We start from the raw sequence: 19,076 nt of genomic DNA, 5'->3' as shown, positions 1-19,076 counted from the left end.
ATAAAGCCAGTTGATTTATACAAGAATCATACCACGTGATTATAAAGCGTCATGATAAGATATATAATAATACTTGGTCAGTCTGCGAATCGTGGAATATTTTGTCTGAAGCAGACAGAATTTTCTTTCTTTATTTTCTCCGTCAAAAGATTTTTACCCAACGTACGCTCTTTCCGAGAAATTAGACTGGAACGTGTTTGGAGGCAGACAGAATTTTCGAATTTATTTCGCCGTTAAATGGTTTTTATCCGACGCGAGGAATTTTCCAAAATGAGTTCGCAATCCTTTCTCGCGAATCTGTTTGTGAAAGGCGGCACTCTGTAATTAATAACCGCCAGGCAGGCGCGCGTTGCCAGAATTAGACTTGCAAAGCAACGGCCGCGAGCGTAACCGGTGCGTATGTACCAGCGGTAACCAGCCGGCATTATTAGCAAGTCAAATTTCGGAATCGAGTCTTAGGCTCGGTCTGCGGAAAAGCGTCGTACGGTTTATTTGCGTCGTGACCGGCCTGCGAGATCAGGCCCCCGGGATCCATAATTTGCGACGTGGCGTAGCTTCAAAGAGGCACATCAATGATTCGCGTTATCACGCAAGGCTTGCGAGGAAATTGCTTTAGGAAAAACAAACAGGTAATTTAAATAACGATAAAATAATAAACAATGTGAAAATGTCTAAATTTACCTTCAGAAGTTTGCGTTATTTGTTTGTATTTATTTTAATAGGAAAAAAATTATAATTTATCGAGTAATCATTATAACACTTTTTTTTTTCGTTACATTACTTTTTGATAGAAATTTCCTTCTTCTCATTTTAACAGGTGTATATCAATATTTTATGAAACGAAATTTTTAAATATTTAAAAAATTACTAATTAATTGCGCATTTTGCATCAAAATGTCATTTATGATAAATATCATTTTGCAATTTTATTTCATCGTTACTTGTGTATTCTATCTTTGTTTTTTGTGCAAGATTCTCAATATTAAATGCGGGAGAATTAAAGGGACTACGAATTTTGTTCTCCATTTCACTTTGATCATGAGAATTCGCGGTTACGTAAATTCGCGATCCACGAGAGACGGCGATCAAATCGATCGTCTCTTTGAAACAGACTCGATCTCGGTATTTTTTCTACCATAATTATTATCACGGTAATTACAGACTACCGACTACGACCCGCAGAGGATGATTTACACACGCGGAATCAATCTGTGGGCGTCCACATGTCTCCATTGTTTGAGAGACGCGTTTTCCCGACACTATCATTAAATCGCATTAGTTGGTTCATTTCTTACCACGTGCGTCAATTCCAGCGCAATTTAACTGGCGTGTCGTGATTTTGTTGCCAACTCGGCAGCGTCACGCGTGCCGTTATTAGTCTCTCCGATTTACATCAAAGTACCGTGCTGCTAAAGTGTAGCAATTTAATGTAAAGAGGATAAATATATACAAGGCGGCAATTATTAACATTCCTATTCGTGATTCTGTAATATTGCTCCATAATATCACACTATTAAAGTCTGTTTTTTAATATCATTGATGCTATTGTGTTATCAAATATTGATCAAAGATTCTTTAAGCTTTCATACTGAAAGCATCATCGGCATTCTAATGTTCTGTCACGTTCCTCGGAATCAAACAATAGCTCAGTCGTGTATTCTTTGCCTACATGATCGGACTAGTGTGTCGTAATGGATGACGGTTAAAGATGCTACATAAAGTGGTCTAATATGAGGTGTCACTTATATAGTTAAAGATCCTTGAAGGAACTCGCTCGTACAAGTAAATACGATGCGATTACGGATATTACATCTGTCACTCGTTTAAGAGCGATAGGTTGACCCATGAAATAAGACTTGCTCTCTCTCGCTGGAATCTTTTGATATAATTTTCAAATAATTTAAAGTTGTCTGAGCCTAATTTTTATTTTTTTTAACACAGAAACATATGTTTAGATATAAATAAAAAATAGCAAACCCTTTCAAAAATATCACGTGGACTTTGTCGCATTTTTTCCAACAAAATTCAAACAATTTTTCTTCCTTAAATAATCGTTTATTTTTTAGCTGATATTTTTCTAAAAACAAAAAAACTGTCCATGAAAGGCGTATATGATATATATATAGGTCGCCGCGTAATAAATTCGCGTTAACAACTTTACATGTTTCCTGCTCGTTGTTTTTTTTTGTCGAGGATATCGTTTAAAATCAGCGCGTGTCTCCTGAAAGAGGAAGATTTAACGGTGTGTCGAGACCGGAAACATTAACGTAGCCGCGGACTTCGGCTTTGTTCTCGTACGCTAACGAGCGCGGTATTTCCCAAAGCGTAACACCGGTCTAGGTCCGCCGGCCCAACCTTGAAGAGGAGAGGCGCGTTATGCAACGCGTCGGATTCGCGGCGCATTCGCGAAACGTGCACGTCGCGCTGAAAATCTACCTGTGTGACTGCACTATTATTCCTAGATTGAAATTCAAATCACCCGAACGCGCTAACAATAACAGCGGAACGCGGGCTTATTATTGCGTCGAGCGGCCCGAGTGAAATTGTGCACGTTTAATAACACGATTTCCAATTCAGACTCTCTCGAAAATTCCGACGATCGCGAATCGCATTTTTTTTTAAACAGCTTTTCATATAAAACAAAAAAATATTTGTTTTTTACTCTTTATTCTAAAAACATGCAAAAAGAGAGAAGAAAGAAAAGAAGAAAAGGACGATTAAATTATGTGATAAAATAAATCAAATAAAAAGGCGCAAATAAATTAAGAAAAAATATAAGTTCTGTATCAAAAATGTCGAATTTGAAATCTCGCGTCGTGGATTCTACAGAATCTATTTTACGCTAGAGGAATGGACGAATCGCTATTCGCTCTATCGATTTGTTATTTTTTTTTCGCAATCACGATCCATCTCGCGTCCCTCTTACGTGGACGAGAGAGATTTATTGCGCCGCGTAATAATGCATTCGTTGCACCGCTCTCGCTTGGCGACGTTGGCCCTCGCTCGTGTCCCGATTACGCAACGCTATTCGGCGAAGAAAGCGCGTTATTCGCATAATCGGGCCGCCGTATATAGCGGGTGGCCGGAAAGTCCGCCGTGATTAAGCTTGACGTGCATAGAAGAGAGAGACCCGGCTCTCTTTTTTTTTCCTTTACTTTGTTCTCTTCTTTTTTCGCGCGGTGCAAGGACAGTTCGCCATCGTCGCGACACACGTCGGTGCATTGTTACAGCAACAATGAACGATGGCCACTCCTCCTCCTCGAATGGTTTGCTCTCTTGCCGCTTATACCTACGGTATTATACAATCCAAGCAGCCACCTACAACAACGGACGGCGTATGCCGCAGCACGCTTATAAATTACACGTTTCGCAATTTCGTCGCGCTAAAGACACGAGAGAACCGCTGTTATGCTTAAAGACGCGGCATTAAAGTGTTTGCACGTAGACGCGATTAACGGACTACTGAATGAAGCGTCCATTTTGTCGGGGGCGATGGAAACACGTGGACACATTAAACATATGTGTACGATTCAGTCCCGAATTTTATACGAATTAAAATTCTTTTAAATATTAAACGGGATAAATGAAGTATGATGTCTCCTCAATTTTTACGTCAAATCTGAGGTAACGCTTTATTCCTATGAAAAATAAATTTGTAGCATGATAAATTGTAACGTCATGTTGCATAAGTGTTGCTGTAGGTTTGAATAATCACATTCAACATGTGTCTGCTAACAATGTCGGGATTAAGAATGACAGCCCGCATAATTTATTCAATTATTTTTTATAATATTACAAAATAATATAATAAATTATTAAGATACTTATAGAAATAAATATATGATATTTACAGATTTTACAGATATTTTAATAAGATTATATGTATATTATATACAGAGTGTTTCTTAATAAGCGAAAAATTTTAGGAGATGATTCTTTGTCGAAAATTAAAGGGGGTTTTTCGTATAAACATATACTTCTACATCCCTCCCTGTAGAGTTACACTCTTCCAAAAATGGGGGTAAAAATTAGGTTTTTATTTTTTCTCAAGTTTGGAACAAGTTAAAGAAATGAAATTAGGTGGATATTTTCTATTAGTAAAAAGGTTATTTATTAATATTTTTTTAGCCTCTCGTATCGTTATAAGGGGATGAAATTAGCAACTCCTATTCAATTTTTTATTAGAACTTTTTAATGTTTATATGAAAAACCCCCCTTAATTTTCGATAAAGAATCATCTCCTAAAATTTTTCGCACTTATAAAGAAACACCCTGTAGATATACGCACAAATATATGTAAAAGTGCAGTTGCACGAAGAAGATACATATTATTTGGAGATGCAGTATCTATAACGTGGTACCTAATTATCGAATAACGATAGATGGGCACGAATAAGCCGCGTTTACGTAATGACGTGAGAAAAAGTCGTTCGCGAGGATTAAAATCGTTGCATTCCCATTGCAGAGGGTCGCAACGTGTTTGTCTTGCAATTGGAACGCGTTCCGCGAAGGCGAAATTGGTGCTTGTCCTCGATTTGGCCGCATATAAACTTGCTGAAATTGCTTGCAACGCTGTCATAATTCATAACCGCCCGCGTTAACAATCGCGCCGTTGTTGTCGCACATTATGCAATCAATCAATCTAGAGGAAAACTTTATTAGCTTGCGAGCACCGCTGCATGATGTGTGTGAAGTTGGCATCTCAAGTCTCAGCATCTCACAAATAAACGTCAGATTTTGTTGCATCCAGCATAGTTCTACAGTTCCTGATAGGTTTTAACAATAGTTCCGTCGAATTAATTATAAATATTTAACTTTTAAAAAATGAGATGCCAACTTCCGAAAACATCCAACAGCATCTCATCATATTTCAAATATCTGATCACAAAGCAGTAATATTCCGCAGAGTTCTATCGCCTACGCACATTCTGTCAATAGTTCTGACGATTAAACTTCGTAGAAAATAATTTGTCATCACAAAACATATTTACGCGTACAGGGGTGAGATGCTGGTCGTAAATCACAAGTTCTGACGATTTTAATTGTTTTTTATAGTAAATTGATACTTCCTCTTTACGGTAGAAAAGAGTTCTCGATGATACAGTTAATAATTAATTTTTTAAACAATTTAGAATCAACGAGATGCCCGGCCTATACGTGTAGATATGAGATGCTATCCCTAAATCGGCAGTTCTAGCGATCTTAAATAATTTTTCTAGTAATTAATATTCCCCCTTCACGCTTGAAAAGAGTTCTGGGCGATACAATTAGGATTTAATTTTTTTAAACAATTTAAAACCAACGAGATGCTCAGCCTATACGTATAGGTATGAGATGCTGGTCGTAAATCGACAGTTCCGGCGATTTTAATTGTTTTTTCTAGTAAATTGATACTTCCTCTTCACGGTAGAAAAGAGTTCTCGATGATACAGTTAATAATTAATTTTTTAAACAATTTAGAATCAACGATATGCCCGGTCTATACGTGTAGATATGAGATGCTATGCCTAAATCGGCAGTTCTAGCGATCTTAAATAATTTTTCTAGTAAATTAATATTCCCCCTTCACGCTTGAAAAGAGTTCTGGGCGATACAATTAGGATTTAATTTTTTTAAACAATTTAAAACCAACGAGATGCTCAGCCTATACGTATAGGTATGAGATGCTGGTCGTAAATTTTTATTTAATTTTTTTATTAATTGATTTACGACCAGCATCTCATACCTATACGTATAGGCTGAGCATCTCGTTGGTTTTAAATTGTTTAAAAAAATTAAATCCTAATTGTATCGCCCAGAACTCTTTTCAAGCGTGAAGGGGGAATATTAATTTACTAGAAAAATTATTTAAGATCGCTAGAACTGCCGATTTAGGCATAGCATCTCATATCTACACGTATAGACCGGGCATATCGTTGATTCTAAATTATTTAAAAAATTAATTATTAACTGTATCATCGAGAACTCTTTTCTACCGTGAAGAGGAAGTATCAATTTACTAGAAAAAACAATTAAAATCGCCGGAACTGTCGATTTACGACCAGCATCTCATACCTATACGTATAGGCTGAGCATCTCGTTGGTTTTAAATTGTTTAAAAAAATTAAATCTTAATTGTATCGCCCAGAACTCTTTTCAAGCGTGAAGGGGGAATATTAATTTACTAGAAAAATTATTTAAGATCGCTAGAACTGCCGATTTAGGCATAGCATCTCATATCTACACGTATAGGCCGGGCATATCGTTGATTCTAAATTGTTTAAAAAATTAATTATTAACTGTATCATCGAGAACTCTTTTCTACCGTGAAGAGAAAGTATCAATTTACTATAAAAAACAATTAAAATCGTCAGAACTTGTGATTTACGACCAGCATCTCACCCCTGTACGCGTAAATATGTTTTGTGATGACAAATTATTTTCTACGAAGTTTAATCGTCAGAACTATTGACAGAATGTGCGTAGGCAATAGAACTCTGCGGAATATTACTGCTTTGTGATCAGATATTTGAAATATGATGAGATGCTGTTGGATGTTTTCGGAAGTTGGCATCTCATTTTTTAAAAGTTAAATATTTATAATTAATTCGACGGAACTATTGTTAAAACCTATCAGGAACTGTAGAACTATGCTGGATGCAACAAAATGACGTTTATTTGTGAGATGCTGAGACTTGAGATGCCAACTTCACACACATGCTGGCATGGAGGATATTTGCAATATTATTCAACATATTTTTTCATCGCAACCACATCTGTTTGCGTGTCCAGTGATAAAGATCTGTCATATGGAGGAATTTATTATTCTCGTATAATGAATTAAAATCATCGATCAAGAATATATCGATAATCAAATATAAGCTTCTCAAATAAATTAAGAAAAGGTATATAAAAGAAATATTTCATGATCATAAAATATTTAATTTTTTTTAAATATTATATATATATTTATCAGAAATTCCGAAATTTTTTTTAGAAGATTCAAGAAAAATGCTTTAAGATTCTCCGAAATCTTTATAACTCTTATAAACTCTTTCAAATCACTTCCTCGTATTTCCCTCAAAATTCCTCTTTGCTATTTCGGAGAGGTTATAAAAGCATCTGCATAAATCAACGATTTGTTTAAGATTAGTTAAGCATATTCCTCTTATTAGCGAGGGATAAAGATGTAACGATTAATGATTCGAATGAATCACTTTCAAAACGAACGAACGGTACTGTTGTTGCCTGTCAAAAAATACAAGATATTTCGAAAATTTTCAGAGGTCAATTTTATATTCGATTTTTTATTTTCAGCATCGTATATTTTTCAAATAGAATTTAAAAACGAAATATTATTAAAGATTTTAATTGATTCTAATTATGATTCTGTTTTCTATTTATATTCTCTTTAAATTTAAATTTGTTTTCGATCACTAATTGTTCAAAAATTGTTGTTGCCATAATATTTTTATTAAAAGAAACTCTCGAGGAATATTCGAGGAATTCTCCACAATTTATATAGTAACCTGGTTATATTTTCAGACACGTTATATGTAATATTTTGCAACAAATTTTTCTCTATCGCTTTTAATTAATTAATACACGTGTATCCTTAAATATTCAGCGCTTCCGTGAAACGCGATCGACGACGAGGAGATGTTTACGTCGGCGATTGTTTATATAACGGCGAGATATAAAAGTCTGTATGTACCGTTGCACCACGCACATGCAACGAGAGCTGTAACAAGATCGTTACAGCCCTTCGCGAGAAATATTACATCGCGTGGCGGACGAAAGAGGGAGAGGAGAGAAAAGGGAAACGAGAAACTCGCCATGAGTAACAACATCGCCGTTGCTAATCATCCTCTCTCGCGAGGAGAGTGAATTACGGTTTGTCGTAAAAGCAGATTTCCGCATTGACAGTCCGGTTAGATCCACCGGGTGTGATCAGATATTCGTGCCGGTTTCAAGTGCGTGCGAACTACGCAACGTTGCGTGCGATGCACGTGCATCAGCAACTGCGATAAAGTTGCGTCGAAATGTTGTTGCGACGTGCAATCTTTTCTAACGCATCGTTCTCCGAAAATAATTTTTCAGTGCTTGATCCGAAATAATTACGAGGAAGGACAATTTATAATTATATTACTATCTTTTAATTATTTTAATTATTTTATTATGTATGTAATAAAATAATTTATTGATTCCCTCTATTTTAGTTTGTTTGTTTGACAACCATTATAAGAATCTATTTTATGTTTATAAAAAAGTAGATCTCTATATAAAATAATTTTTCAGATAATTGCAAGAAAAACAATTTATAATTATAAGGTAAATGGCTATAATTTCGTCATGCTAACGGTGTACATGCATTATGACCTCAAAATAAGTATTATGTTTAGGTTGTTTTTTCTATGGAGGGAATTATTTATCGGGTAAAATGAACCTATCAACTTTAGAAAGTGTATCAAATGTATAAACTATTGATAGTTATAACAAAAAAGTAGTTTTTCGAACCCCTATTTTGTACCTAATTTCGTCAGAAAAAAATGGTATCGTTTTTAACTTCGTCACTCTGTGTACGTAATTTCGTCATAGAATATTGTGTAGTTTTCACTACCTGTACGTAATTCCATCAATTGGACTAGGGCGTTTAAATATGGGGTGTATAAAAGAAAATTAATTTTACCACAAATAATGACTCTTTATTAATCAGTCTTGTTTAAATACTCACAAATAACAGAATTTATTTTCTTACATCTATTATCACCGTTATTTAATTATCATTAATCAACGTTTAAATATAAAATATATAAAACATAAATTATTATATGTAAGAGTTTTTATATTAATTTGTTATATTATTTTGATATTAAAAATTAATCAACGTTTACGGAATAGATCCCTATTATTCAAGAGCATGGGTGGCAAGATTTTTTTAACAATTTCTTCTCTTTCGTAGACTAGAATATCATCCTTATCAGGCCATTTCCATCTGTTCTGTATACCCATACCACCCATTGCCATTGTTTTTATTTTAAATTTTGGTCCTTCCTATAAAAATGAGATACAGGCATAAATAGAAAAATAAACGTAGCAATTGAGTTGATTAAATTTATTATAATAAAAACAATTTAATTATTTGTTATATTAAATAAAATGAAAAGTGCATGGCGAAATAGTCCAGTCTATTTAACACTGTCAGTATCTATTTTTGCCGAGTAACGAAATAAGGGGCAAGTATCATTTAGGTTGGATATAATATCGCCATGTTATTTCTTTCAATGTTATTTCTTTTCCACATAAATAAGGAGGACAAATAATAATTGTTGGTAGTATTCAAGGATAGAATAAGTGAACGCTGGAGTGAAATGACGTTTGTTTGTTTTCTTTCTTAGACTTTCATTAATAAAATGTATTTGACGAAGTTATATCCACCCGAATAAAAACCACAATGTATCTAATTTCGTCATACTGAATTGACATCTCAAAAATTGAAGATTACTTTGATAAACGCAAGATAATTCTATGACGAAATTTAATCTTAGTATTGTAAACTTTATTAGCGTCTTTGAAAAAATTATTTTAAAAAGTCAAAATATTTTTTACACATGTAAAAACTTACAATCACTCCGTAAGCATTCTCACTTAATTTCATCAGTGTAACGAAATAAGAGACACGAGGCAATTTAAGGACACATAATTTCGTCACCCACTTTATTTATAAATAATTATTAAATAAATAATGTGAAAACGAATGAAAATTTTTTCTATATTACTTTATTCAAAGTTAATTTATGTAAAATCATGAACACAAAACTGAATTTACTTACCAATCGAAATCTGAAATCTTAAGACGTTCGCTCGTCACTAGGTCTCGTGCGTGACTGCCACTAATCAGTGGCGCTTGTGGCGACTCCGCGTTAGGATAAACGTATATATTCTTATTTTTTATGCGTCTTTCGGTTCAAAATTTTTGTATTGAAACAATGAAAAGTGTTCAAATCGTTTCAAATCGGGAAATATAGTCGATATACGCGAGATTGCTTTATTTATTTAATTTAGATAATTAATAAGAAGGCCTGACGAAATTATATCCGCTGACGAAGTTATAGCCATTTACCTTATTGCTATTTTTATAACTAGTTTTATTATTTTATTATGTATATAAATTATACAGTAATATAATCATAAAATAATTATAAAATTTAAAAATTAAAATATTAAATTAAATCAAATTAAAATAAAAAATTTAAAAAAATGTTAAATTAACTAATTTAAAAATTATCGCTATTTTACATTTTTTTGACAGCCACTAAGAATCAATTTTACGGTTGTAAAAAATAAATATCTTTCACTGATAATAAAATAATTTTTCGGTGTTTATCTAGGTTTATATGTTTATATTTTTATTTATATATCTTATATTTATGTTGAGAAATTTTGTTAGAAAAAAAATTCTCGCTCGTACATTCTCGATATAAGACAGCATGCAATTATTTATTGCCGTTGGTCCTCCGCGCAGCTTTAGTCGCATTATGCGTGTCTAGCGAGCTTAGACGTAAATATTTTCCATTGAAATGCTAATAAATTTGCCCGGTGCCACATCTCGATATATCATTTCGCGATTCCCACGAGAATCTTGCGAGTCTCTACCATGCGATCCGAAAATTTCCTCCTTCCTTAAACGTTAATGAAGATTTCCTCGAGTACTCATGAACTTGGATATCTTAATTTACAAATGTCAATTTCTTGAGAGAAATTTGTCAGCCTAAATTATGTCTAAATACGTGGTAATTTTAATTCGCATTATATATCGTATGATAATAAAATTTAAATTTTCATTTGATATTTAAAGCAATATTCGATTTTACTGTATTGTATGAATTTATATTTATTGTGTTGATAAACAAAAAAGCTGCTTAAAATTCTCGTAATTATCGACTCTAACTCGCACGTCATTAATCACCGTAGCGCATGTATTTTTGCGGAATTATGGTCTATTAATCAATCCTTTTTCGTGTCGTATCTGTCGCGGGAGAGACGCACACAAAGAAAGTCGTTAAATCGCTCATCTTATCCAATGATAGTGACCCATCTATAATTCACAGTTGCAAAATCTTAGCAATACTTTGCGCATATTACATAGATGCATCATATCGCGATATATGCAATTGCAGACTTCACGTGCAATGTGGCGTTTGTGCCAAAAACATTTTTAGATCTCATATATTATTAGGTGTTATATTTAAGATTAAAATAATATAATGTATATTTTAATAATATAATTAATTGTAAAAGAACATTTAAAAATATGTACTAAAAATATGTATAGGTAATTTTTAAATATTAAATATAAAATATATATAAATATTAAATACAAAATACAAAAGAAATGTATTATATAATTTCGATTCTTGTATATTTATAATAAATATATATATACATATTAATGATCAATCAAGCAAATTTATTTGAAAATCAATATAAATAAATATAAATATATAAATATAAAGTTTTAAAATCATCTTTTTTATTTAAAAAAGTTAAATAAAATTTAAATAAAAAAAATATTTGAAATTTGGATTTTGATTGTGTGATTTATTAGTATTAAACTTTGTACGAAATATGAAAATTTATTAAATTTTGGACATTAGAAATAAAAATTATATAATTAAAATTAAAATATAATTATAATTAAAATATATAAAATAAAGAAAAAATGCAGAAAAAATAAATAAAATTTAGTTTATCGTATTTGAAATAAACTTCTTTATTCAAATGTTCTTTCTAAACGTGATTTAGGAACATTGAAGGTCTACGCAAGTAGGATGAATGTTTCAGGAGCGTGCGATGACATATTGCACCCTGACCTTACCCTAATGAATGCGCACGCGTTACATTGTATAACAATTCGCCGCCATTCCGGTGGGTGTCGGCGATGGTATGCGGTCTCCTACTGTCTAATGAGAATTGATGTTTCCGACCATTATGCTTAATACTCCCTTCTTCCTTGCTGAAAGACGGAAATAGTCTTACTCATACTCATTCACGCATGTCTCGAAGTCGATCTGGAATTGTGAAGCTCGACGCGAGGCACATTGTTTGTGCAAAGATTTATGAATCAGCGGATGCAGGATTTTTTCTTAGATTTAATTAGGAAGTTACTAATTTGTCAAGTAACATAGAAAAATACAATTGAAGGAATATACAGGAAAAATACAATTGAAGAAATAATTCGTCTGTTCGCGAGCGAATCCGACAGTGGACAGTAAGAGCGGAAGGTTTTTCAGTAAAAAAAGTGCGCCACGTTTGACAAAACGAAAAGTGACATTTATTAAAGTCAAACTTAAAAGACAAGTGTTTAATGCAGCGATTGAGTGATTCGCGGAACAGCGGTCTTCGCGAGCGGAATCGCGAGCGATGCAGCGATATAAAAGCGTTTTCCGAATTCGTAAGCGGTCGTATAATGCGGTTAATCAGCGGTTTTATCTAAGAGATTGCGGAAAGTCCAAGAGAGTAAGCGATCGTATAATGCGGTTTACTATGCGGTTTAACTAAGCGGTTTAACAAAGCGGTTTGACGAAAAGTGCGAGACTTCGACCTGCTCGCGTGCGGTGCCCGTTATAAGGCGAGCGGAATTTTGGGCCCGTAGCGACGTGGCCCAATAATTTTTGTGCTTTAGCGGTGACCTCATGGCGCCGCGCGTAATTGGCCGCCGATGAGGTCTAAGGTAGACAATGCTTTAATTGTCATGCGCGCAACCTTTTTCTGTCAGCTGATTGGCAATCAGCTGATCGTGACGTATGGGCGCGCATGCCCATACGCCTCTCATATTTTGTCGACGGTTGATGTTGTTGTTGTCACTGTTTATAATCAGCGTTTCTCGGTCGAAGAAAAAATGCGAGATAACGGGAACGGTCGCGTTTTTGTGAAGGATCGAAAGCTCGAGAAGATTCTTGACGCCCGTTAAATTTGAATCCTCGAGTTATAGAATATAATTTTAAATATTTGCGAAATTGAATTCCAGATGATTTTTATGATTTTCGAACATCGTCAGATAATAATAATTATACATATAATACATATGTATGTTTTATATATTTCTATATAAGTATTATTATTTGTTATTTTTCTTCTTTGATATTTAACTACTTTTAGCATTTCTGTAAAAATTTTATGATGAATTTCGCTCAATTGATTAATAAATAAATAAATATTAGCGAGCGATAAGATTCGGGACAAATAAAAGATCCTCTAAGTCTTCTAAATCGCTGGAAACTGATTTAAATTCGTATATTTTACTGGCATCAATAATTCGAGGGTTAAACTAAACGCTCGACCTAAGATCGGTCACCCGACATAATCAAATATGCATGAAGTTATGGAGCGGTGGCATGAAGATGACAAATGACCGCACACTTTCACGGCGCATACCGAACTCGTTTGAATGCGCGTCACAGTTGAATAAGGCGATTAGAAACGGGGGAAAAACAAATTGTGCATCCGGAACGCATCATTTAAGGAAGACATTCATCGCTAAATCGCATAAAAAATAGTTACTCATTATATTTTAATGAAAAAAGATCCTCGAGTATCAACAAAAATTTTATTGTAAAAAATCTTCTGTTTAAATATAAATACTTTTCATTACTTTAATATATAGTTATATTAATTACATTCTCTCTAATGAAAATATCAAATGAAAAAAAAAAAAATATATATATATATATATATATATATATATATATATATATATATTGACAGAAATATTTCGTTAGGTGACAATCAAAATTCTAAAAAATTTAAAATTTTTTTTTAACTAAAATTTGAAGCCCTAGATCTATTTTGAGATAATGTTTTAATGATTTTCTCTATTAATTCTTCTGATAAATTTCTTCTGATAGTTGGAAAAAAATATTTGGAAGAATTTACATTGCAAATAACGATATGTATGTGTGTGTGTGTTGAACGATAAATAACTTGATAAAGAGACGGAGTACGTGTGCGATTAATTTCAGTTGCCGACGCCGACATTCTTTCGCGGGATTAACTATTTCCGGAGCATATTAGTGACGCGTACTTTGTCGACGAGATAATAATTGTGCGTGAATGAGGTAATAAACATATGCAGTTTCTGAAATTGATAAAACGCAATATAACAAAGTCTTGTTCATAAAGTAACAGTCAATTGGATGATTAAGATTGATTTCATAAATTGGAATGTTAAAATCTTATAAAGATTATCGTATACAAAATATTGTATACATTATTATTATGCGGATAAACAGGCTCTGCAATATAAATAAACAAAGTTTGAAACTCATAATATTATTTGGAAATTATAATAAGTTTCTATAAATATATAGAAATATATGAAAGTAAATGAGAGAGAGAATAAGAGAGAGAGTGCAACATTTTATATGTTTAATCAATATAAAATAAAACAAGTTCATATTGCTGGATTCTATATATTAAAGTATGTAATTAAAATTTAATTAATATATAATTAAAACTTAATAATATGTTAAAATATATATAATTCAAAATCATCAGATAAAATAGAAAAATATTAAGACATATTAATTGAACAATTTTAATAAATAATATTAAAATATATATTATATGTTAGTAAATTTTTAAATACTTTATACTTGTTTTAAAAAAGAATTATTAAAATATTACAAGGGCGAATTTATTTCTTAAATGCCAATATAAAAGGCCAAAAGGATTTTTCCTCTCTCTGTTTAGTAAGAAACGCCTACTCCTTTCAAACACCTGATTTGTATCCATCATCCCTTTGTTTCTCAAGGTTTTGCTGAACCCTCACGACGATTTAACTTACAAATTAATCAAGGCGCAGAAGCGATGTTTCGCTCTTTCTCGACATGCTCATTATTCTTCCCCGTTTCTCTAGCTAGACAAATGACGGCAGTTAATTAAGGAGCGAGTTACGAAGTCTTTTACTCGCGGCAGAAAGCGATTCCTGTAACAAGTACGTGCCTTTTACGAATTTTTTTGTATACGTCAAACACGTTTTTGTTTAATATTCGCAAGTTCGTGTAACGTCGTCCAAATATGTGTGTCCAGACGTATTTAACGAGCTGCACATTTTTCAAGTCAAAATAACAGTTATAGAACATACAATATACCTCTTTATTGCTCTAGTTTTTATCGCAAGTTGTCCGATATTTCAAAAATATTTATATAAACGCGATACTTATATTAGTTTCTACGATGGCGATTCGTGACGTGAGTCACATCCTCGATTATCGTGCATGTTTAACACTTTGTGTCTTATACTTCCTTGACGAACGAGGAAAGTTTCGTAAATCAGTACCGAGAATTCCTTCCATGGAATTGATCCGAGTAAAGAAAGCAGGCCGGATGTACATATGAAAGAGAAGCTGTTAGTGAATACATCCGCGTTTTTACAGGACTCTTGTGAGAATGATAATTATGCAAACAAAATAGTTAAACATTTTAAATTTCAATTAAAAAATTTTTTTAAATCGAGTAATGTCACATATAAGTTTAATTTAATTTAAATAAGTTTACGTCATATTAAAATATTGAATACATCCGTAATTATAAAGAATAGATTATGAATAAGAAAAGTAGCACAAATCAACTACTTCGTAGTAAAAATTTAAATTTTTTATAATTTCTGAAAATCTAATTTCTAAAATTAAAAATCTATTTCTTTGAATCTATATAATTTCTGATATTTATAGAAGCCTGTAAAATGTACAGCTTCAAAATTATTTCTGTTAAATAAAGGTCTACTCCAGATTGATCGGAGGAATGAGAAAAAAAAATACAAGCAACCTATGATGTGCGTAATATCCTTTGCTGATCTTGAGAGCGCGCTTGACTTGGCGCCAGTTATAATTTCCAGACATTTCGTTACGTAAGCACCGTAACTTAAGAATGCATTATTAACAGATTAGCAGGATAACCTCGATATGAATCATTTTGCGAAGCCTTTATGAAAGCATGTAGGTACTTCCCCCGAGACCTCAATATTATAAAATCAACTCGAGAGAACAAGATTGATAATTTCATTGTTATTCTTTTGATTGATGTCGCCAATGAAAATAATTCACGCCGATTGAGAACATGACAAGATTGAGAAAATTTGCATTTTAGTGTAGGTGAAAAGTACATTTCGAAAAAAATGTTGTATCGTGAGAATTAAATAATCTATCATCCTACGATTTCTCGATCTCTGATAAGCTAACGTAATCCCAATAATAAAACGTTAGTCATTTGTAAAGAATTCCTTTTTCTTTCATTCTTGAGAAACAATTTTTGAATTCTCTTAATATATAAAAAAAATTCTAACTTAAATTTTACTCCTTTATACTTAGTACCTTTATACTAGTTATTTATTATGCACATGTACGCGTGCTGAACTCGATTATTTTTTATTATTTATATTAAGATAATTGCTAAAAGAAATTTACTTTTATATATTTATTTATTTAATATGATTTAATATATTTTTTTTAGCTTTTTTTTAGCTTTTAGCTTTTATCTTTTATTTCTTTTAGCTTTTTTATTTATTTTAAGACATCATGTATAGTTTTCGTCAAATTTAATTAAATCTTTTCAATATTTAAATAATATATTGTAATTTTAATAAATGTTCTAAACGAAAGCTATTTTTTGTCTTCCACTTTAGTATTGTTCGGATGCAAAATTACCGGTATTCATGTACTGGATTGATAGTGTCAAAGCACGAGTAGCGCGGGAAAACGGTATTGCGTAAGAAAACTGCGAGATAGAAGCGTCACTTTCATCTAATCTTGCGTATACATTTATCGAGCAAAACCGGCCGACACCAGACTTTCCTGGCGATCTTAATGACCGATGCAAATGCGCCGTCGTTAAGCCTCATTGGGCTCGTTTCTCGTGACTATTTGCCTTTATAGCAACTCTTCATTCCAAGGCACATCGTCGTCGTGCTCTTTATCTAGGAGCCGACTATATGTTGTCGCGGTGGCGACGATTTCTTTCCGCCATCGCGGTCAATCGCGGCCGCGAAACAATGCGGCACTCAATGGGATCGTAAACACGCTTCTACAAGGCACGATCGTTAGCTTGATGGACGCGTTTAGACGCATTTCTACGCTCGCGGCTCGCTATTATTGTGTTGAAATGAAATTGACGAATGATGCGCTCGAGGACTCGCGCACTCGCAAACTTTGCCGCCAGTCGAGTTTGCATAAATTTCATTTTACTGTAATCATTTAAATTTGAATAATATAAGTAACATCGAACTTCGGGGAATATTGGAGGTCTAATTTGGATTAAAGTGACTGAAATAATTTTATTTTATTTTATTTTATTTAAATTTATTTTAATTAAATTAAATTAAATTTTATTTAATTTAATTTTTAAATCAAATCAAACATGTGAAGGATGAAAGCATTTGGAGGAAAAATAAAATCAGAACACACACATACGTTGCAATATATGCGACGTATAAAATTATTATATAAATAAAATTCTACTTTGATTTTTGTTTTTTGAAATATAAATTATCTAAATAACTTTAAAATATTTTATTAGCAGGGCATATTTTTTAAATGAAAATTTAGTGCTCACATTTTACACGAAGATATTTCTTTACGTTATTATATTTTGCATTTCGACTTATATTGTGCAAGTACTCGCCATTATGTTTTTTCAGACACTTTATTTGCGCGTGAATGAACTCGATTGACCCAAGAATCGATTTCTCACAACACGACAAATTCCAATCACGGTTTCGATTTGTCAGCAAATCGGAATCTTTGTGCCGGTAGCCGATGAATCCTCGAGCGATTGAAATATGCTGTCCTGTGAAAAATCGAATTTAGTTTTCGATCGTCGAGCACGCTTACACGTGTGGCCTGTGTTTTGTTATCGGATGTTGCAAAAAAATCGAAAATTAATGGCGCAATATTTGATGGCACGTGTGACGACCTCGATTGACATCGCTTAAGTTGCAATATGTATGAAATACATATGCTCGAAGAGAAGAAACGAAATAATAAATTGCACCAATGTTGCACACGAAGGCAAAACATGTCAAATAAAAAAATATATAATTTTTTTGAAAAAATGCACGAGACTGAAAAGAATCTTTTCAATATTTAACATAATGTATATTTATTTTCTTTTTTCAAACTAAATTTTTTAAAACTAAAACTTATTCGGAAATAACCAAAAAATTGCCTTCGATTAATTTAACTTGTGACATTTAATTAAAAAATATATTCTCCGATTTTTCATGCGATACGAGAGTTACTAGAGTATATTAACATGAAAACAAGCAGCATTCTACATTTTCCAATCATATTCCATATGTTTCATTTAAAAATAAGAAGAAAATAAATTATATATTAAATAAATAGATAGATAATTATATAATAAATTATAAACTAAAAATAATTAAATTATATGTATATTATAAATTATATGCTAAAACATTCCGTATGGAACACCCTATATAATTCGAAACTGGACATCATGGCAACCATCGAAAAGATTAATAATTAGCCGTCGCATCCTCACGGCCGCTATTTTTATCGCGCTCATTATCCTCGCTAAGAGCGTCGTAACTTGCGGTCGCAATTTTTCACTTAGATCTCACCGCTCTTCCGGTCGCGGCGAGTGACGTCACAATAAACGGCGCCTGTTGGTTCCCGCGAAATTGCGGGAGCATTTCTGGAAACAAAATGAGCACGTGTATCGACCGATCCGATCGTTTCTCCTTGTGAATCATCGACGATGAAATCATGAGATCGCCATGTGAATCGCTCCCGTATCCTTTCTACGTATTAAAGCAAGAAAATGCTTATTTTTCTTTTTTTATTAAATTTTGTTAATTCGATAAACGCGACACATGAGCGGAATTTTTTTTTTTTTTTTTTTTGAGACGGAACCAATCAAGATCGCGATGGCGCGGATCTCGTTCGTGATTCATATCGGGGGCTCTCTGGAAAAGGCTGGATGTGTCAAGAGTCACTTCGCGATCTCGCCCGAGACTAATTATCGCGGCTGGACGTGAATTAAGGACGTAAACCTAAACGACGTCGCCGCCGCGGTCA

At 33.0% G+C, this 19,076-nt stretch overlaps 1 protein-coding gene across 3 annotated transcripts in view; it reads left to right on the top strand.

Annotated features, from left to right (window-relative positions):
• The window catches only part of Sarm (sterile alpha and armadillo motif), a 121,202-nt gene that overhangs the window by 20,756 nt on the left and 81,370 nt on the right, over nt 1-19,076 (top strand). The window contains exon 1 of one of the 3 annotated variants that reach the window (XM_083077907.1): nt 558-629. The exons of the other annotated variants lie outside the window; for them this stretch is intronic. Coding sequence (XP_082934033.1) covers nt 573-629 — 57 coding nt within the window. The 5' untranslated portion in view covers nt 558-572. Of the gene's footprint in view, nt 1-557; nt 630-19,076 lie in introns of those variants that run through there. 3 annotated transcript variants of the gene reach the window in all.

This window comes from Camponotus vicinus, unplaced genomic scaffold (genome assembly GCF_025532165.1).
Source record: "Camponotus vicinus isolate PSW18456_S1 unplaced genomic scaffold, iyCamVici1.0 SCAF_1, whole genome shotgun sequence".
In the NCBI taxonomy this organism is placed as follows: domain Eukaryota; kingdom Metazoa; phylum Arthropoda; class Insecta; order Hymenoptera; family Formicidae; genus Camponotus; species Camponotus vicinus.
The sequence above is the reverse complement of the archived record's forward strand: the minus strand, read 5'-3'. Positions and strand labels throughout refer to the sequence as shown.